The 22,892-nt window shown below is 39.6% G+C and overlaps 1 protein-coding gene across 9 annotated transcripts in view; it reads right to left on the bottom strand.

Annotated features, from left to right (window-relative positions):
• Positions 1 to 22,892, bottom strand: part of TUB (TUB bipartite transcription factor) — a 137,092-nt gene that overhangs the window by 24,990 nt on the left and 89,210 nt on the right. For 5 of the 9 annotated variants that reach the window (XM_005486627.4, XM_005486631.4, XM_014266724.3 and 2 more), the window contains exons 2-4: positions 15,647 to 15,698; positions 14,144 to 14,306; positions 2,990 to 3,127 (exon numbers count right to left, since the gene is read on the bottom strand). In XM_005486627.4, coding sequence (XP_005486684.1) covers positions 2,990 to 3,127; positions 14,144 to 14,306; positions 15,647 to 15,698 — 353 coding nt within the window. The remainder of the gene's footprint in view (positions 1 to 2,989; positions 3,128 to 14,143; positions 14,307 to 15,646; positions 15,699 to 22,892) is intronic. The other 4 variants (XM_005486628.4, XM_005486632.4, XM_005486633.4 and 1 more) reach the window with 2 other exon arrangements.

Here is a 22,892-nt window from a genome sequence, read left to right as displayed (position 1 = left end):
TACCCATCAGAGAATTACAAAGTGCACTGACATGAGCAGTTAGCTACATTCCTTTTCCTCTGCCAGTGTAACCTCATTAAACCTGATATTTCTCTCACGTTTGTCTTCAGCACATTGTTCTGATCACAGCTTCATCACTCTTCAAGCCACTTAAAAAAGCATTACACATCTAAAACCAGAGTGCACTCATTACACTACAGCTTCAACAGCTACTCATGTATAATTCAACAATTTTTGCTCTGAATTAGCTTCTTATTCATAGGATCTGCTCTAAGTGCTCTTTTTTCTTAAAACACAAAGAGCTAGGCTATGCTTAGAAAGGGAAGGTCCACTATAGCTAAATACTAACAAAAACCTTTAAAATGCTATTTTAGCAGGTTAAGTGCACTTACCCCTCAGCATTCATCCTGCTCATTTACAGGACATACAAAGGTTACACTCAAAAGTGGAGACAACCTGAAGTGATGGCACAGCTAAAAGCACAATCTAAAATTTCCCAAGATTTACTCTAATTACCAATGAACTCTCCCCAACAAAATCCCTTGTGCTAAAACATGGCATAAAACCACTTCCCCTTCATCCATTTTTATAGTTAGATCTGAAGTTATTAGCAAATCCATTCAACACTGTTATAAAAAATCTTTCCTTAATATTCACATCTATTTTTAAAAGTAACTGAAAACTGAAAATTAATACAAGTTCTACTATAGGGTTCTGTTACCACTTGCATTTTCTTCATTCCTAAATTCAAAATTAGCTATGTCTGTAGTGGATCTATCACCAAAATCCCTCTGGAATTTTAAGGATGCATTTGGCTTTACTTTTACATCCAACAAAAAAATATTTTGCACCTTTGATAAGGATGGAAAACTGGAAATCCAGTCATAATCTTCCCAAGTTTACAACTGTCAAAGGTAAACCAGATATTATTCCAAGGGTAAAATTATACATGAACGAACAGCTAAATCCCAGCGTACAGAAAAAGTAGATGAGGTGGATGAGGGGCTATATGTAAGCTCTGAATGTACTTTGTCTGGCTTTTATTTGCTTCTAATCCTCAACATGAACTTCAGGAGAGGAGATACTCAGCATTTTCTTTGCTATAATTGACATATAATTGATGAATAACACCTCCACTCCCTGAAAACTTGGAACTGATGGGCAAATGTTGAAGGCCAGGGGAAAGCTCCCATAGCAGAGCAGGATGAGCAGTAAGAATTGCAGCAGAGGCTGAGGTTTTTTGGGCTATAAATATTAGTTCCCAACACAAGGAGCAGGGTCAGCATGCCAAAGTTCTCAGTCTCCACAAAGTGACTTCACTTTCACTGACACAACTTGCTTTCATTAACATAGGCTAACGTTTGCCTGCTTGGGGGACTTTTCAGAGGATGAGTAAAATTATAACTGGCATGTGAGAAAAATACTAGGTGTTACCTGCTGTGGGATAATAAAAGAACTCTGCAGCACAATATCTTCAGTTCTGAACACAGTACAGACACAGGTATGTCAAAAGAGGTATTATATGAGATGAAACAGAGCCTCAAGGCTATGCCATAACCATGATTTAAGTATTGGCTCACATAATGCTCCCTTTCAGGTTTCCTTTTAAACCAGCAAAAGAATTTTTACTCTTCAGCAAGATGTACCTCAAAATAAAACTTGGCACTTGTATTACCATGCTGGAATGTCATTACTTTTTACATTAAACTGGGAAACATTCACTTTCTGTTCATTTATTTTGCCAATAATTTTTACACTGAGTTAATTTTACCTTTGACACACAGCATCTTTTCTCAAATATATGAACAGCCTTTAGCTCAGGGCCAGGCTCTAAAGCCTGTAAAACCTGGAGCTTCCCTTGCAGTCAGAGCTACAGAGAGAGAGATGTTGTAGATTCAGATCTCAAGAATTAAGCTGCAATACGCAAAGGATTTGACTAAGGTAGGCTCAAGTCCTGCAAAATCCCTACAGATAAGCCCCAATACATTGACCTCAATAATTAACCTTATTAGTCACTGCTATCTTTACAGAGACTTGTCAAGGATATACACTACTTTCTCACTGAAGCAACAGTGGAGAAACTGTTGGACATGCACAAGACAGGAATACAGTACAGCCCAGGCAGGACAGTGTTACAGTGGCCTCATCCAAGAACTGCAATTTATTGGAAAATTATTTCATTTCATTAGTCATTCAGCACCACATAAAAAGTAACTGTATGTGGTGCAACAGCCTCTCTTTTTCTGTGTGTGTAAACACACATATATATATATATATATATATATATATTTAATTACCAATAAAGTAGCTCATTACTTCTTGCACCTAGCTCAAATTGTAAATCTAAGAGTGGCAATGTCATTTCTACCTACCCTTTTGTCATTACCAATAGTGCATTTTTTTCGTCTACCTCATTGTACACGAAGTCATTGCAGAAAATTTTTCACACCAACACCTCCCATTTGTCAGCCAGGTGGGACAAAGTAACACTGAAGAAATGACTTGAAAAATCCCTTTGAGGATGTTATCTCAGTTTTGTTGAATGGATTTTCAAAATGTCCCCTTAACCTCTTCTAATTTGTATAGTTTAAACCTCACTCAGAGTCTGGACAGAAGCAGCTGCAATTTAAGGCTGCTTCTCCAAACAAGATTAGTTTCAGATAATCTAAAAAAGCACACTCTTATAAGATGATTCTCTTCTTTTTACCACTGCAAGAAAACACCTTCATCTTTCCTTCAGAACTTTCTTCCTCCTCTGCAGTTTGAACACTCTCCTCTGCAAAAGACTCCATTTACAAATTTTTTGACTCCAAGGCTGTACGTGTCCAGACACAACCAAGTCACATACATTTCCCAACCTCAGAAAAATTTCAGGAAATTACTTTTAGACAATTTTCAGATTTTCAAACAAATTATGCAAAAAACAAGAGAGAGAATGGACAGCAAAATAAAGAATTTAACATCTGACATGCAGCTGCATGCAGCTAACCTTTGTGCTTCCCTTTTTTCTCCTTTCTGGTGCTGCTACTCTGACAGCTCGCAGCTGCTGCCTTGGCTTTTTTAGTTGGTTTCGGAGCTTGGGCATCCACTACCACCTTTACATCTTCCTGTTCAGCCTCCTGCACTGCTTCAGAGATTCAGGGTACCCCACCAAAAAAGAAAATAAACAGAGAGAGAAGAGAGAAACAGAGAGAGAGAGACGAGAGAATGAATTGAGAACTTTGCAAAGGCATAAAAGAGAAAGCAAACACAGCAGAGTTTGGTATTTCAGACAATTCATGCAGTGAGGAGAGCCAAGTAAACCAGAATTTGCAAAGCTACAGTAAAAATCTGAAAGCATTAAGTTAGCTGAGATATATTCCCTTACATTTTTCTTCCTCACAATAATATATCAACTCCCAACTTCCAGTCCAAAAGTGACATCAGAATATTATTGTGTTACTGAGCTATTGTAGGAAGCATTTTTCCTCACAGTAAAGCTCTGCCAGAATGATCACCAACAGCTGCAGCATGAAGGCAGAAAAATTTTATTTTGACTTTGTAGCATCCATGCTTAAAGCTACATCCTAACTCTCTAAACAAGGAATCATCTGAAAGTTACTTTCAAAGCACATCTTGCACAGTCCTGCAACACAGCATGATGAGCAGATTGGCCATGCATTTTATGGTGAAACTATACCGAAGCTGAACTTAAAAACTCTTCCTACTTTGTAGCATACACAAATTAATTAATTCCTTGGAAGGACTCTCTACAAAACATGCATGGCATAAATTGTGTCACCATAATTCATGCAGTGCTCCTTGTTTTCAAAGTAAAAAGAGGCTTTATCATTTTCCTAAAAGCACGACACACTTTGAGGGTAATATTTGAGTCTCTGAAAGCAACACACACCATAACTCTTTCCTCTGGCTAGACCAAACCTTGAAGTTAGATAAATATCACAATTGCCTTCCTGAAATGCATAAAGAAACTTCACAAACCTCACACCCCATACTTTAAGTGGGCACCAAGAGGTTTTGGGGGTGGCTGCTGGTCACTGGTAAGTGCTAAGCCCATTGGCTTTATGTGGTGGCCATGGTTTCTCTCCCTGGCACATGGGCTTCCCACCCTTTTTTTTTCCCCAAACTAAAATACTTTCTTTAAAAGGATTAAAAAAGTCCACTAAGGACCATTATGGGAAAGAACTGGTTCCCCTAAAATTACTTTTTAAATATCCAGACAAACTTCTTAAACTCCCCAAAGACTAAATGATTGTCAATGACGTGTGGACTGACACTTTTCTCTTTCAGAAGGGGAAAATTCTCCCTAAGCTTCTGGTCTGTGAAGCAACTTTCCTCTTCAGCAAATCCTTCAAGCGCACGAATAGAAATAGAAACGCCAGGGAGATTCTCAGAGGAGAAAGATGAAACAGATTTAGTCATGTCTGTGTAGACTGCAGCTCCCAAACCCGCTGCTACCCTCCCCAGCACAGCAATCTGTTATGAGTAGCATTGCATTCACAACATAGCAGGCACCTGAGGCACTCAAACACTCACTCCTTCTCTCATTGTGCAGAGGAAGGGTTCCCTTCCACAGAGAATATACATTAAATTATTACAGGAGAGACTTGAAGTCCAAAGAAACAGCCTGTCACCACCCAATTTTTCATGTCTGCCTTTGTCCAACACTAATCAGAGGACTGCAATCCCTCTGCTGAGTGGAAAGGAGCAGTGGAAATGAGTAGGGCAGAATCAAAGGAGTGAGCGCACAGGGAAAATGGCACATAAAAGACACAGTACACTGGGTCCTACCTCCAGGCACAGTCTTTAAACAGGGGTGATTTGCCAACCCAGCATTTATGCTATATTTGTACCTCAGTCTCTCTCTAAAAACTAGGCTGTGTTCTTTTAATTGTTTTGAAGATGGTAATCCATGTCATAATTAAATTCAGTACTTTACAAATGACCTATATTAAATGGCCAGGCAGTTCTCTAAATCATTTTAAATGTGGCTGTATTCATTCAGTCAAAAGAAGCACCATTTACTTGGTCTAAAGCAATTATCAATCAGCAAAGGTTGAAACTTTCTAACATTATTAATTGCAAAGTTCAAGACTTATCTTCTCTATCTTGCCAGCCATTCTTGCATTTTACCAGTAAAGCCCTGATGTTTTTTCATTTACTTCTGCCTCAAAACTTCAAGCAAGAGGTATCTGATTGTAAGTTCAGTGAGGGAGCTCCAAAGGACAGAGAAGAGAATAATTCCATTGCTTCACTCTGTGAGGCAGAGAGCAGGATTTCAGCCCAGGAGCCATTCTGAGACCTTGGCTGCTGTCTGTGGTAAATGGGCCTTTCAGACACAAGTGATGGAGGCTGCAAAATAAGATTCAAATCATAAAGGTAATGATACTGTGCCTTGGTTCATGAAAGGAATTGGCACAGAATGTCCTGTTTCCAAAGGATACATTTCTGAGCATTACCATTACATTTAAAGTACTACCTCCATAATAAATCCAAATTTAATCCCAGCATGCCATCCCCACCACAAAACCACCTCATTCTTAGCTTTTAGCTATTTGGCAAATAGCAGACCTCAGCTAAGGCTCACCCACTCAACCCACGTTTTTTCTGGTGTTGTCTGCAGACACCAAAGAAAGTTTGCTTTCTGTACAAATTCAGTTCAGGGCATATCCTTGCATTTAGGCAAGCTCCTGTCAACAGCCAGCCAGGATTTGGATCCTTGCAGCCTGCAAACCCAAAGGAACAGGTCTGTGAGCCTCCCCTGCTCAGCTGGTCCAGCAGGCTTGGATGTGGAGCAAAGTGAAAAATCTTGTTTTCTGTTTCCAGTGCTCTCTCCTGCCCTGGAAAGCTGGAAGAAGGACCACTTCCAAGGGCTGTGTACTCACTCTGCAGCTGGTCATTAGCATGTGCAGCTTTGAACTTCTCCAAGCAGCATTCCTTCCAGGCTGCCTTTGTGGAGATGAAGCAAGTCAGAGAGCAGTGTTTATCCACAGCCACGTTGTCAGGGGCTCAAATGTCTTCCCCTCTGCCCTCTGCTGCATCTTTGGATCATTATCTAATAGACTGACAACAATTTCCCTCCTCAGCAGGATGGAAACCTTGAGGTTAACTCTAGCCTACGTTCTCCCCTGGCTCTAGATAGCCCATAAAACAATTTACATCTCCCTGCAAGAAAGCCTGAATAAGGAAAAGGAGATAAACTGGCTCCCTAAATAATATTCATTGACACAACCATATGATTACATCCTTTGCTGGACATCAAAAAGTTAAAAACAGTGATAGGCAGCACCAGAGGATAAATAAATTAAGAACCTTAAATGCAGCTATATGGGGATGAAATTTCAGAGATTGTCACTCAAAAATGCTTTAATTTCAGTACAGCTACCCATTCAGGCAGCTTTAAAAATCCCTACTGACGTTATCTGAAACAGTAGGAGAGACCAGATTTGAAAATCTATCCTGATACTTCATATGCCCACCCCAGATTATTAACATCTTCACTTAAAAAACCCAGAGATCTTCCTTTTCCATAAGAATTATTTGTTTGTAATAGAATTTGTGTTCAGACAAGAAAAAATGGAGGAGCTGTACTGTGCTGTAGTGAGTGTAAGTACTGTAGTGAGTCAGCATTCCAAACAGAAAAATCCACTGGACTCTCAGACCTGGTATTTAACTCTAGTTTGAACTTAGTAAATTGTAAAAGAAATGGTTTTGAGATAAATGCCATGCTTACAAATAAAACAACTATGTGACTTTAATTTTGGTATTATTCATCCATGTTCATTAAATCTCGTACTGACTACTAACCTCAATAGAGTATTAAAAAAGTATTTTTCGGGAGACAGAAGGGAGCACAGATTGCAACATTAATTCAGGATCTGAGATGAAAAGAAAGAGGAACAAACAGCAAACAGTCTGTTAACATAATACAGGTGAGTAGGGAAGGGCTTTGTCAAGGCAGACAAGGCAGTGTCCCAGCTTTGCCTTGCACCACCAATGTCCTAATTCAGAATAAAGGGATAAAAGAAACCTTTCCATGAACCAGTTCTGTGATGGACAACACTCCAGGTTACAGGGATAAAGCTACAATGCACAGCCAGACAAAAGGATGCAGTTTGTAAGCATATGAGTAAACTATGATACAGACAACCCAAGTTCTTTTCCAACTCTGTAAATTACCCACGTATATTTATATGAGTGGATGAAAATGTAAAACATGTCTTTCCATCTGGCCTTCATGATGAGAAGTTCACACAGGAAATAAGTTTCAAAGCAGCATGAATGAAAATGCAGATTTATTTTGCCATTTGTATGACCATATTTCTTGATATGAGTGCTTGTACACTCTTATGATCTTAGAGAAGGAAAAAAAAAATCTATGAATCACAACTTTCCAATCTCTATCACATAAAAATGCCATGTGCTAAAAAAAGGGTGCTTTTGAACAGTACATTATGCAAAGAATGAAGTAAATGAAAAATCACAAAAAGAAAAAACAATTCTAAAATTGTGCAGACTGTCTGGAAAACACTTTAAATAGAAAGAGGCTGAACCAGACAATGAGGTATGTGAGGCAAGTATAAGGCAAATATTCATTCTATTTACCAACATCCTCTCAACAACAAAAGTCAAACCCAGAACAAGTACCATGCAAAGAAAGATCAACTACAGTTCAGTCAGGGTGTACCTTAACATCTCAATGGGAATTGGATGTCCTTTTCTTACTGTTGCCTGAGAAGCTCTTGTGTTTCACTATAAGAACGGCTTGTTGCTTTTCTTTGTGAAGCTCTAGCCTTGGTCATTCTAGCTACTTATTTGGGCTGTTGTTCATTCTTAGTTTATTTAATCAACTTAGATTCTGCACTGGTCAAGAATTTCTACAATAATTTAAAAAACACTGGAGTCTATCAAAAATATTCTGAAGATGGGCAAGCCCATTTACAGTGCAATTAAATATTTCTATTTGTTTTACATAGACCACACAAATAGTTAAATACAAGAATCTGAATAAGAGCAAGGACTTTGGTGCGTTAGTTACTGGTTAATCACATGCAAAGATTTGACTCCTGCCTCAAAATGCTTACAACCAAAGGCATTACTCCTTCAGCTAGTAACTTACAGTCAGATTCCAGATTCCCAAAACCTTACTGACAGTAAATTCCCTAAGGCTCCTTGCAGTTTATGCCTCTAACAGTGATGTGATGACCAGGCTGATGCTGCAAAGCTGAAAATGCGCAGAAGTGAAATGGGATGGGTTTTTTAGTGCTCCAATAAAAGGAATCAATGTACTTGGGAACTTGGTGCTGCTTAAGGACATTATTAAAAGCTCATTGGTCTAAGAGTTCCTGAGAGAGAATGAGGGAAGGAATTAAATAAAAAATTCTTCTAAATCCCCACATACCTGCTGCCTAATCCTGGGGAGGGGGAAGGCAAAGGCAGCATGTGAAATGGAGAGTTGATAGCAATGAACTAGACTTTGGGAAAGCAGACAACTAATGAGGAAAGCCAAAATGATCTATGAAAAACCCCTGCCAGGAAGATGAAAGACAGTGATAAATTACATAATTACTTTGTGATACTGGAGCCTGGAGGGCACGACTAGGCTTCAATTGTCCTGATAAGCCTCCCTGGGGGGTTCCACCCACACCCTGCCCATGGGCTTTGCTCCAGCTGAGCCCAGGGCTGTGCTGGAGGTGCTGCTTCCCAGCCTGACTCCTGGGAGCATCTTGGCAGCTCATCTGCCCCATGGAGATGTGTGCACTGCAGCATCTCTTTGCCACCCTGCCTGGTGCCCTGCAGGGCCCTGGCCAATCCCTCTCCATGTCTGGGGCTGCAGGGAATACTGCTGGCAGCTCTGCCTGCCCTGTCTGCAGCCCTTGGGATGGGGCTCTGCCTGCCAGGGCATTTCCTGTGCTGGGGGCACCCTCCCTCCTGGCTCCTGAGATGCTGCCCAGGACAGAAAACAGCTAAATATCCGCTAGTAACTGAAAGTAAATACACTACAGGTGGGACATTAAAGGAAAGAGAAGGGAGTTTCTCAGGCCATTTTCTCTAAACTTTCTTCTCAAAGAGTTCAATACAAAAAACCACAAAAAGACCTGAGGAACACTTGCTACCCACTGCCTTGCTTGCTCCTTGCTGCTGGGTTAGTTTGTTTATTTTGGAAGTGCACTGGTGCAGTAAGAACTGCTGACAAATCAAACAGATGCTTTAAAGATTAGGGTGAAGAGACTGCTGCTGAAATAAAGATTTCAGAATATCTGCTTATTGGAAGTTAAGTGTTTAGCCCACATGATGTTTGGAGTGCTGCCTGATCTCTCAATATTAACAGCCCTTTGCAAAGAACATTCCTCGCTGTCTTCAAAAAATAAACTAATACCTGCTCATTCCAAGGTCAGTGGAAAACAGGGATGGAGAGACACTCTTCTGATGAACAGGCAAATATATGATTTTTTAAAAAAATACTTAATTGATGTCATCTTTTAAAGCTGACAGCTAAGGATGCTCATCAAAAAACTCTCTTATCATTCATGGTAAATAGCAGAATGACACGTCAAATTTAACAATCCAAAGCTATGAATTGTCATCAGAGGTCTGTTTAACACACCACACAGCCATTACACCTAGATGTGCTGCCAAATGCCAGAGGAGAAAAGTAAAAAAGTCATTCTGCCTTTTTACACATGGTTAATCTAAATCGCTAAATTGGAAGTTGCAATGGAAATTACTCTGAGAGTATCTAATTGAAAACATTTTTAATTTCAAGTCTTATATAAAAACACCACAGCTGCAACAAAGTATGGCAATATTAATGAAAGCATATCTGGCACTCATTCAAATCTCTGCCTTCCTCGGTGCTGTGAAAAGAAAAATCACTCCCAAGTGGAAATTCACCATTTTCACAGAAGTAAAATCTCTGTAAAAATGGGCTTTCAGCATTTGCATTAAATGTAATTAAATAATGTAATTAAATTGTTGCAGTAATTAGTGTATCTCTGCATGCTATTTGGCTCCAGGAATGCTCAGTATTTGCAATCCAGATTGAAAAGAACTGTATTTGTAGCAGAATTTTGCAATGTCAAATCAGGCTAAAATGTTTGTTCAGGTTTTCAACAAACTTCACAAAATTGAGTAGAAATACATGAAAACAAGAAAGCAGATGTAACTGTGACATATTTCAGAACAGCAAGTAAAATTTAAAAAAAAAGCTTTAAACAAACATGAAGCAATATGTCCTTATGAAGGACACTGAATTGAAAATAAACCAGAACACATGAGGAGAAGACAATGTAAGTGATATCTCCTACAAAGAAGGATTAAATTTCTTCTGGTGAATGAATGCCTTTGTTGTCTTTTATTTAGAATTTAAATTTAATAGCAATACAAAAAGTTGTTGGCTGTTGTTGTTATTGGTTCTTACATGGCTGATTATAATGACGAAATAGCAATTGAGCTGCATTTGGTACTGAGAGAGAGAAGGTTTATTGTAAATAGAGCCATAGAACAACATCATGGAAGTCAGTGGAAGGATGCCTACTCCTTGAAAAGGCAGGCAGATAAATGTGGGGCCTAACTCTACCTACCTGACCTGCAGGTGCTGATGACTGTGTTAGCACTGGCTGGGACTCCAGCTCAAACTAACCTCTCATAGACCTGAGTGCCAAGGAGATTTTATCTCATGGTGGTCTTTTCAGCCTAATTCATCTTAGTTCCTGCAGGTAACTTTTGTGGTTTTTGGTTAATTAGGCATTATGCCAACAACCAAAGGGTATTAAAAAGAAACACTACATGCAAGTCATTCACAAGGTACAGTAGCTGAAGACCTTTATCTGTAGGTGAAACATGGGACATATGAGAAGAAATGTTCTGTGTGGAGACTCGTGCATGGTGGATTCTGCAGAGCCACTTCCTCACTGGAGGAGCACACATCTCCTTAAAAGTCTCATGGTACCCAGAGGAATTGCTGGCAACCCTTGGCAGGGAACATAAATACCATTTTGTCCTACCGATGTGTCATTGCTCTGCCTTTAAGTCATCTAAGAAAAAAAATTATGGCATTTCTGGCAATCCACAGTTAGCTTAACTAGCAAAATAGGGTGTTCTACTCTATCTACCCACAAGTAGCTCACCAGGCTGACGCTCTATTTCAGAACAAGAGTTACTGACTTTCTACCCCAATCTCTGATAATTATTCTGGAATTAAATGAGTTTTTACTGCAGAGTAGAGCTGCCCAGAAGGGAACCATTGCAGCACAGATAATGGCATCAGAATAAGCAATGGCAGGGCATGAAGGAGAATTTCCCAGCACAGTTAATGGCATCAGAATAAGCAGTGGCAGTGTATGAAGGAGAATTTCCCAGCACAGATAATGGCATCAGAATAAGCAGTGGCAGTGTATGAAGGAGAATTTCCCAGCATCTGAGAATTGCTGAGATGCTATCTCTGACCTACTTTGCTCAAAGTACCATAGAGATATCTCCACACAGGCACCCAATTATTTGTTGAAATCAACAAGTACTTTTGTGCTACAGAACCAGTGCAAGCTAAAAGAGAGAGTGGAGCAGGATGATAGGTGGAAAGAAGTGTTCTTTCTGTAGCATTTGCTAGCACAGGAATTGATTTCACAAACATGCTCATCCAAGCAGTGTAGTTCATTCAGTAGAGCATCAAGTCCCATCAAAGAGCCATTTTCAATTTGGAATCAGCATGCCCATAACAGCCACAAATGAACGGAAAAGAGCAGAATAGTTCTTTAGAAACAGCCCAGCTGTCTCATGCATCCGACACTGCCACATACAAATGTTTTCATTGAAGGGGAAAAAAAATCCTGCCAGCCCTGAAGCTCAATGCCACAGTTAAAAATGGTCATCAAACCCCAAAATATTCCCTGCAAACTGGGGAACTGAAGACATTAAGCACATTCCCAGAGAAGGCCACACCAAAAAAGGCCACTTTGAGAGTTCTTGTAATATTTTCAAAAGCAACGTGCCTAACAAAGGATTTTACAAGGCCATAAAACACCCTTCTAGGTAATTAAATTCTTTTAAGCTGGCTCTGGCAAACTGCATGGTTTATTGCAAGGAGAGCTGTCCCAAGGGATTAACAAATGTCATGTTGAATATGAGAAACATTGTATTTCTTTGCTTCTCTGAAACCTTGTGAAATATTAAAAGGGTTTGAGAGACAAATTTAGAACAAACTCATTTAGGGAGAAAAAAATCTAAGTATTCGAGTGAATGGTGTGGTATAATATGACAGGAAGGGTCACTTTTACCTTAAGAGCACAGTTAATCTCACTCATATACTGAGGAAATCCACTCTGGTGCAAATTGGTGTACAATTTAGCTCAGTTAGTACATATATGAAATTTGTTACCAATTATGTGATGACAACGTCCTTTTCTCAGCTTTGTGAAAATTAAAACCTTGATCAACTGGCAATATAAGGGGTTTAGTAAACAGCACTATCTCTCTGCTATATTATTTCTCAGAATAGCTTTGTACCTTTGATAAATTCTTGAGTGTAAGAGGAAAAAGAAAATTTCTATTTTGTCTGATTAAAAAATAAACATACTAAATGTTTGTGCTAAATCAAATATTTTGATTTAGATTGGAAAGCAATTCAGTTTAATCTTTAAAAATTACATCCCAGACCCTGAGAAACAGGCAGCAAAGAGAAATATTACTATGTAATATTTACTAGAAAAAAATAATTAAAATAATACTAAGTTGAAAAAATAATTCTCCATCTGAAACCACTTATGGTATCCTATTTGCTTATAGAAAAAAGATTTAAAAGGCCCATTATTACCAAAATCTCAACATTTAAACAATGTAATTTCCAGATTGTAACAGTAAATTCTGTAGCTGTAATGAGCTAAAAAATTCCACCAATTGCTAACCAGGAGGAAAGACTCTGAAACCTGCACTTCTCAGAGTAGAATTTGTTATTGTATACTAAATACCCACGTTGCTCTTATGGAAAACAAAACCACCAAGTGAAAACAAAACAACAGGGAGACAAAAAGTCCAGCACGTGAGTAAAACTGACAGAAATTTGAACTGAATGCCCGGTTAAGTTTTTGTTCGCATAAGAGTAGGATACTGGTTGTGTTTGTTTTTTTAAACAGAGTTAGATTCACAAAGACATCTTAAGATTTAATGTGTAAACCCCAAAACCAAAGTACTCTCCCACCTAACACCATTGCCAGCCAGAAATCTGCCAGCATTCCCAATCAATATCAGTAGATACTGATTCAGGTCCTGTCCCACAAACTCATCAATAGTCAGGGAATAAAGCCTTTTGCTATTGAAGCTTATGAATCCCTTATGAATTACATTCAACTTAATGATCTGCAAAACAAGAAAACTGGAAAATTACTGCTCTCTGTAGATCTGGGAGGTGTTACCAACCTGGAATGATATCTACAAGAGTCAAATTTTGGACAAGGATTAACCAAGCTACCCCTTAGGAAATCCTGAGGAAAAGTACCATACCATTTTAGAGGGCCAAAAAGCATGGACAATGTGGCGACAGAACTAAATAATTTCTGGTTTCCTTAGATTTATTTCTGACTGTTAAGGACTTTGAAAATAAATGGCATTATAATTCTTTTCCCCTTGGGTGTGACACCTGAAGTGACTCAATCCCTACTGGATCCTACAATATTTAATGAGAAAATGGAGACATTGTACGAGTTTGAAATGTTCTTCTCTACCTGTTTTAACAGACTTCGGAGAAACACAGAATCTTTGAAATTACTATATTCAGTCCTAGCTGAACTTAGTTAATAGGTTTCAAATTTATTATTACCTCTGTAAGGCTTAAGCAAAATTACATGCACAGGAACATTCAGAGAGGAGCTCATCAGCTCTACTTAGGAACCAAGGCTGAATACACTTAAATAGCCATGGCAGAAGGGACGTGCTGTCCCTTTCCCAGCCTGAAATGGCAGCTAGGTACCTTGCTCCCTCCTGTTAGGTTACAATTGCAAATTCTGATGGTTTTATCCCCAAACACAAGTGAAGGATATAAGCGATTTACTGAAACATGCCAAACAAGAGCTTTTGTTCTCCTGAGCATAAAATGAGCACCACATAAGGACTCTGAGCAAATACAGCTGCAGGAGGTGGCATTCTGTACCATGATATATGGTGCTGCTGTTGCTGTTGAGATAGGATTCAACCAGCGGGGCCTGCTCCTCCGAATGTTTCGTCCTGCGCGTCCTTGCCCGGCTGTCCACGTTGGACTGAACCATCAGTGGCTCCTGGCGCTTCTTTTTCTGCTTCTGTTCCAGCAGTGCTCTCTGGAGAAAAGACAGAGAAAAACATCTGTTACTGCCCTGCAAACAGCAGCAACCTACCCTGGAAAACCATGGCCAGCTTTACCCCTTCCCCGGCTCTACAGCGGCGGCATTTGGCAGGCGGGAGATTGGGACGTGGGGTTACAGGAAACCTTTCCAAAAAACCACCACAACCAGCCCACTGCTGAAACACCTTCTGCTGAAAACAGCAAATAATTAAAATACATCTTTCTGAGCAGCCCACCAGCTGTCAGAGCTTGCTTGGAAATAACCCTTGGGAAAACAACAGTGTGAGAATACTGGCTGTGAAGCAATGGGAGGGTAAGCAAGGGCACGAGGCAGAGATGCCAATTTCAGTTTCTGTAAATTAAAAGCAGGTAATTGCAAACTAGAATTGAGTGATAATACTGGACACAAGCCTAATTTAACAGCTATAATAGAGGAACTTTAATTAAACACTTAAATTTCTCAGCTAGACCTGGTGAAAACCAAAACCTTTGGCATCCAGTGGCACCATAGGGACCTTATTTGAGCCCTCTTCCACCACCTCAGAGAACTAAACTGTTAATTTTATTTATCTATTACCTTACCTTTTCCTTGCTTCTGTACACTGATATTTTAGCTTCTAGGAAGGAGATGCAATAAAACTGAGGAACAAAAATGGAGAGTGAACTCTTTCAGCTCCCTAAGTTGTGTTAACACCTCAACATGACTCCACCATAATCAGAATTAAGCACAGGATTATGGCATAAATAGTACTTGAATTTGAAAATGAGATGCTGTTAGACATGCAAGCTGATGAAATAGTGGCTATAGAAAAGGATAAAATTAAACTCACAAGGTTTAACTATAAAAATGACAATGTTTTGTGAGAAGGGTACCACAGAAATCCAAGTAAAATCAGAAACCTTAACTCCCACTAAAACTTGATGACACAATTCCCTCAGATTTCATGTTCTGACGCTCTTGTACAAGTCATGTAGGAATGCAGTCAGAAAACAGGCAACACAGCACACAGTGCCACTAGGTTACAGCCACAAGAGCTAAATCCACTGAATAAAAACTTTGTGTTTAACCTCTGTTGGCTGGTGTGACTGCTCCATCAGTGAGGTAACAAATACATTGTACAACAGCTTAAAACAAGTCCAAGGCAGTGGAAATCACTCAAACCACAGGCAGAAGACAAATTTTAATGGAAGTTAGACTTGTGAGTTAACTTCAGCCTCCAAAGATCTCTCTTCTGCATCCCCCAATCAGAGGCTGCAATTTTCTATCAATTATCAGTGTTTTCATTACTCCAGGATTCAGACTTTAGGGAGCAAGGTCCTCCTCCAAAATCTTACCTGTCTGTCAAGCTTCTGCTGACGCAGGCTGCTCCCCTCATCATCCAGAACACTGCAAAGACAAAGAGAACATAATTGGAACAAATTTATCACTCAAGACAGCACCCAGCAGAGGAAACTCTCACAGGAGTTATCCATACAAAAAAGTGTATGGATAACTCTGCCTTAACTGAAAAAACTTGGCTTCAGAGGATATAAATGCATTCCACAAAAAATTGCAAAACTCTGGCTCACAAACTTCAATAAAAATATATAATTAGGCAGCTCACACAGAAATGCAAAATCCACTGTCTATAGCTTGGTTTCTTTTCCACTCTCTTGTAATGCAAAACATCAATGCATAGGGCACTGAAATTGAAAAAAAGGGAGGAGTGTAAGTGAACTGCTTAGCAACTCAGCAGTATTCAAAATTATGGTAGGAAAATTAACCACCTAATCTTTTGCACACTGAAAACCATAATGTATTCCTGAATATTCCTGGATATTTATTCCTGAGAAGTCACACTTAGTGCCACACACTTCAACATTTAGAGGTAGGCAAGATGAACAGCATTGCTCAGTGCCATATTTCTCTCTGCTAATTGTTGCTTGTTGGGAGTATTGAATGCTCCTGTGCATTCAATCATTTTCATTAATTAGATATTAAAGACTGGCATTGAAATCAAAAAGCTATTTTTGCAAAGCACTTTAGCAAACTACTGACTAGGCTTTATTTTTCTGGAGAACAAAGGTCTCTATTGTAAGGACACTATAGTTAAACATTGAACATAGATAATTGAATCTTTTAAACAGTAATAGGTCATCTACAGGGAAAATAGCGTTATAGAACAAAAACAATAGCCTCTTACAAGGAAAATTAATTTTCTCCTACAATACACTTTTATAAATTAGCCCCTTCTCTTATCTCACTCTTAACAATCAAAAAGAGCAAAAAAAAAAAGATCCAGGACAAACAAACCTGGATTCTGACCTACATACAAACCAACAGTACTGCAATGGAAATTGCATAAAAATGTGAATGTCATGTATTAATTCACAGTCTTTAGGAGACAGTAACACTAGTAGAGTTAGAACAGCTAATAAAGGCATGCATAATGCCCCCTTTCCAATGCCAGCATTATCAAAGACCTATAATTAAGCATTTCTGGTGGAATCAGCCTTTTACAATTTTTATTAGGTTATATGCTACAAAAGGTGGACGTTCCACAGACTGAAACTGTGCTGTTCAAGTACCTCAGGTATGAAATTACCATCTCCTGTAGAAGTAATGCATTGCCCATACTCCACAAAAAAGATTAAAGAAAAAAGCCCCTCACAGTCATAAAATGTTCTGCTTTACACCAAGCATACTTCATTTTGTAAATTACAGAAGTCATAAAGGGAGACACACATTCCTCCATGGTATACAATATCAGGTTTGCAGAAGAGTTTTTCACTATGGCTGCAGCAGTATTAGCTGCACTGCCAGAAAGCAGAACTACCCTAATGGAGATTTTCAGCCAAACAATTGAGTAAAAGATGCCTAAGTGTAAAGTCTCAGGCTCAATGGCCTGAACAAATCCTCCTCATTTCAGACAATGCCTGAGAAAAAGCCAAAATCATGCAATGATGCGAACAGAGACCCCAAGAACTGCAGAGGCAGCAATGCATACACCATCCCAGCATCCATGTCCTGCCATGACACACTATAGGGAATATGGGGGCAGGAAAATGTCCTGTGCCTGCATGGGAAGCCACAACAAGGCAAATTCAGGTTCAGGCACAGCTCCTGTATGTCTCTTAATGCCCAGCTGTAGCATGGTAAACATGGCAGTTTAGATAACACCAAACAGATTTGCATTCAGCATTCCAGGAATGCAAAGCAGCTATCAGATACACCAGAGGACTGCCAAAAAAATATAAAACTCCATCCAACAACTATGGATGTTGCAATGCTAAAACACCTCTCCACATTGTCCTTCTTACTGCAAGACCTTTTTTTTTTTTTTAAAGCTTCTGAATATATGCAATCAAAGCTGAGACTGAGAGCAGCATACCTTGAAAACCAGATGACAATGTCATCTGGAGCTTCCAGCTCTGTCCTTATCCACTTCATATTTAATAAAGTTCTGAGTAGTTTTCCACAACCTTTTTTAGGCATGCATAAATGACAAGCCTTGCATTTAACATTTAACAAACAAAACTGAATTCTAGCTTTCTTCACTGACACCAAGGATGCTGGACAGGTATGAGAACGCCTTGCCCCCAGCAGTCTTCTGAATCCTTCACAGGATAATGTTAAAAAAGGCATTATTACTACCAACTCTATCTATTTTAAGAGTTGCTCAGTTCCAGTATCACTGGAAAGCTGCAGTTCTGTCCTTTCTTCATGTCTAATAACACTTATGCAACTCCAAATACAAAAGGGGTTGAATTTAGCCTATATATTCTGCTACAACAACAGAGCACTCCACTTTCAGACTGCACTTTGTCAGAGTTCTCTGCAGAACTGCTGGACCTTGGAGCTGCTGACCAGCAGCCAACATTTCACATTCCCCAGTTTCCAAAGAACAAAGTCTCCTGAAACTGGGTGCCTTCCAAGATATGCCATTAAGGGAAGTCAGGGTTTAAATACATGCATGCATAAATAAGTAAATAAATAAATAATATAAGCTCTGTTTCCATAGCAATTCCATCAGGCCCTTGCTCTTGCTCCCTTGAAAAACATCTGCAGAGGACTCTGAGATGAAGTGTGTAAGTGCCACTGACCCTTTTTCTCACACTTCAGTGAGTCCTTGCAGAAAGATTTAGCAGATCATCTCACCACAGCACTGGCATTCTCTTGGATGCTCCAGGGTCCAAGAGCTGAAATCCAGCTCTGGATTTCTGCCTTTTATTTCTTTGGAAAACACAAAAGTGTGTGAGCAGAAGCACAGCCTTTGCCCTTCCTCAAAAGAGCAGGAATCAATTGCTCATCCCTCTGGAAGGGTTGTACACATGGTGAGGACCCAGCCCGTCCTGCCCAGTCTTTTCATTGCTCTCTGGTTCAAATAACTGAGAAGGTCAGAAACTAAAGGCCCAGTACAGCAGAAAAACTGTGACTGAAAGATGGCAGGAAATAATCTCAGAGAGAGGGAGAGAGGCTGTTAGAACAATTCTGCCTACATGTTTGATGTGATGCTAGAAAATCCCAGGAGCAGCATGAAACTCAGTCAGATTTAATAGAGAAACATAACTTTATAATTCATGAAAATTGAATTATTGAAGAGCATGCATACATATTAGCAATCTGCTCAGCACACTGAAGTATCCTGAAGATCCTGTAAGATTAATTTTTGCTCCTGTTAGATCAAGGATCATGCATCTGCCTGCCATCTTGGCTATGGCTCTGACCCACTTAAAAAAAAAGCAATTTTACACTATACAAAATATTGTAAACAGCCTTTCAGCTCTGCAGTAATAGTCTAGTCCAAATTCAGCTGACAATTCAGAGCTTGGACATATTTCCTAGCAGATTCAGGAAAAAAACATCCTTCTATACAGAACCTGAACAATCCACCCATTTAGAAGTTACTAGCGCTGGGTTTATGAAGTCAAGCCTATTGTAAAGATTCCTATCAGTTGCTTGGACCAAGGCCCACAGAGATTTAAGTATTATTTTAGATAGCATTATTTTAAAATTTCAATAAAGGCATTTGAGTCAAACATCTCAACTCCTGTTTTTTAAAGGGAAAAACATTAAAAGTAAAATCACATTTTAGTCAAAGTATTATTTTTTCATACCACCCTTTTAAGACACAAAATCTATTTTGCAGAAACAGTTTCAACACTGAATTCAATTTATAGTAAGCCAGGCTTACTGAAGTACTGCATGTCATAACAAAGATGAAAACATGTGAACGAATTTTAGTATTCTAAGTTTTTAATAATGTCTGTTCCTTAAAAAAAATTTCATGAGAAACCCAAGACCAATCAGGTTTTAAGGATGGAACTTCATGATTACAGAAAGTTCCACACTTTACTGAGATGAGATGAAGGCAGAAGATTCTGTAAGTCAATATCTTGTTAAATTTTTACTGTAATTCCACATGAGGTGATTTCAGTTAAAGTAAAATCTGAGAAGACTTAAATAACTATTTTTACAGCACGTACTTCGCCTTTGCTCTTTGAAAATGCAAACTGCTTGTATTTCAAGAAGCCATTGCAAGAAAAAACAATTAAGAAGAAATGTTTCTAATTAGAATGTCCAAGATGCATGTAGTCACTGCTTTTATTTAAGGGGTTTTTTTTTAAAGAAAAAGTCTGCCACAGTAAAGCAGCTCTATTGCTTCTGCCTGATGAACAAGGCAATGCTTTTGTTCCTTCCTGACACTGCTTCATCAAAGAACATTTTCTATGAAAATAACTTTTTTTACCAGGACAAAGGTCCAAAATCTCACCTAGCACATCTTTACAGTCCAGCACCAAAACATGCAACTGGTCAAACAAGCAGACTCATATGACCACTAAACTTTAACACACTGTTTGAGAAGTGTCACCCTTGTATTTCCTCTTTTTGTTGCTTTATAATATATTACTAACAGCAGCACCTAAAAACTGTGAGTGAAATCAGGGACCTTTGCACAAGCAAAATGAATATACATAGGCAGAGAAAATTCCTGAAACAAACAGTTAACATTATAACAGATGAAGAATTAGATAAGAAATTGTTCCTCCCGTTTAGAACACTGAACCAGAAGCAAATGGAAAATCAGAGGGGTATTTTCATCTTGAATTTCTTCTGCCATATTGTGAACTTCAATTCAAAAAACAATCGATTATCAAACCAGATAGAAAGAAAAAAAATACACCATACCAGACTAATCTTCAAGATCACTCAGATCTTTTCCATGCACTTCTGCTATGCAGAAAGCTGCTATGTTGCTGTGTCAAGACAAACAGGTTATGGGATCCTTAAGGCACAACAGACCCAAAAGAACAAGAATGGGTGTAATGTGCCATTTGAATATTACAGTCTCCAAAAACAGGAAATAAAATTCCTGTAAAGAGATAGCACTTGGCTGACTGGATACCATCTGTCATATTCACCCAATTACACTTCTCTTAATCTCTGTAAAGTCTCTGCAGTTCCATAAAGCCCAACTGCTCTCAATAATGTTACTGTTAAGTCCTTAAGACAGAGCTTTCCTGCAGCACTGATGAAATGCTGTTGTAAATGCCATTAATGGGGTTAGGGACCTGCAGGCTGAAGTCATGCTCTGGGGGGAATGGCACACATTTAGGGTCTTCAAACAAGGGAAATTCAACCAACTCCTAAGCAGTGAAGTCAGCAGAAATGCCAACACCTGCAAATCCCCACACCTGCAAGTCCCCACATAAAACAAGGTCTGCTGGCCCACAAACTGAGCACACCAGAAGCCACTTGGGAGAACATTATTGTATCAGGCACATAGGCTAATCAAAGACTTACAAATGAGATAAAGCACGCTGAAAGGGCCCTCCCCATGCCAGGAATCATCAAGGCTTTCTGACCCAAAAGCAGCTGCTCAGTCATCTGATTTACAGTAAAACCTGCAGCCCTCTCTGTGCAGTAAAATGAGTGACTGCTTTGCTGGGTCACCTAAACCAGCAGAAGTCTGGATATTGAGGAGCAACCCAAGGACATTGAATATTATTTTGCCCTTTTACTGCAAAGATCAGCAGCAGCAGTGCTTGGATTTCTCCCATGCCATGTTCAGAGGGTAGAGGGGGCAACAACCTACCCTTACAGGCCACCTCTCAGTCACCACTGAACTGACCAGGAAAGTACAGACCCTAGGAACTCCTGCAGAAATGGAAATTGCATTTCTTTAGGCAAAGCTTCAGAGGAATAAAGTATTTCACTGTGACTCTCACATAATAAATAAAAGCATTGCCAGTCCGGGAGTACGGCATCACCTCTTCTGCCTGTGCAGAAGACCCCTAAAAAGACTGAAAATAATAAGGAAAAGGATAAGGAAAAAAAGGCAGAAACATGAAACAGATTTGTGAAAGAAGTATCAGCACCAAGCCAGCCACACAACAGAAGATGCAGAGGATCATACACTGTGCTGATGATCCAAATGGCACTGAAAGTAATGCCTGCAGGGCAGATGGCTGATAGCAGACTGCATTTGCAGTTACACAAATAATTACAGAACCAAACACATTATTTTCTTCTCAAATCCTGGACGGCAAACTAGTTTAAAAATCAGCAAATTAATGAGACCTTCCTGAAAGGTTGTTGGTACTATTTGCTCCAGTAAGGTTTATCTAAATGTCCTTTGTACATTAAGATTTATGACACTCATTATGTCTGGCAACAGTTCTGCAGATTAACTGAGAGCAAATGTAACAACAGGAACACATTCATATTTTTTTCCTTAATTCCATGTAGATAATTGTTAAGATTAACTCCAGCCAAATCCTCAGCATGGCCACACAATTGCCAGAGATCAGGTTGGGAAAGCTAAAGCCCTGATAGAATTAAATCTGGCCAGAGATGTCAAGGACAGCAACACAAGCTTCTTTAAGTACACTGCTGAGTAAAGGAAGATGAGGGAAAACATCTCCCAGAAGGAAATGGGAGACCTGGTTACCTGGGACATGGAGAGGGCTGAGGTACTCAGAGACTTCTTTGACTCAGACTTCACCAGCAAGTGCTCCAGGCACACAGCCTGAGTGCAGAAGGGAAATGCAGGGACCAGGGGAATGAAGAACTGCTCTCCATAGGAGAAAGCCAGGTTTGAGACCAGCTCAGGCAGCTAGAGGTGCAGGAATCCATGGCACCTGATGAGATGCATCCTCAGTCCTGAGAGTAGCTAAACCACCACCCATCACACTTGAGATGTGGCAGTCCAGGGAAGTTCCTATGGAACTCAGGCACATGGAAAATGAGGAGATGGTTGGTGACAGCAAACATGGCAACAGCAAGGACAGATCATGCCTGAAATATCTGGTGGCCTGCTGTGACAGGGCTGCAGCACTGGTGGATGAGGGAAGAGACACAGGTATCATCCTTCTGAGCTTTTGCAAAGCATTTGACACAGTCTTGCACAACACCCTTGCCTCTAAACTGCAGTGGCATGGATTTAACAGATAAAGCCCTCATGGATGAAGAGTTGGCTTGATAGTCACACTCATGGTGAATGTCAAAGAGTCATGGTCAATGGTTTGGTGTCCAAGCAGAGACCAGCCTGCAGTGACATTCCCAGGGTCAGTACTGGGACTAGTGCAGCTGTTGCTGACA

This window comes from Zonotrichia albicollis, chromosome 6, assembly GCF_047830755.1.
Source record: "Zonotrichia albicollis isolate bZonAlb1 chromosome 6, bZonAlb1.hap1, whole genome shotgun sequence".
Classification (NCBI taxonomy): domain Eukaryota; kingdom Metazoa; phylum Chordata; class Aves; order Passeriformes; family Passerellidae; genus Zonotrichia; species Zonotrichia albicollis.
This window is presented reverse-complemented; position numbering and strand designations above follow the sequence as displayed.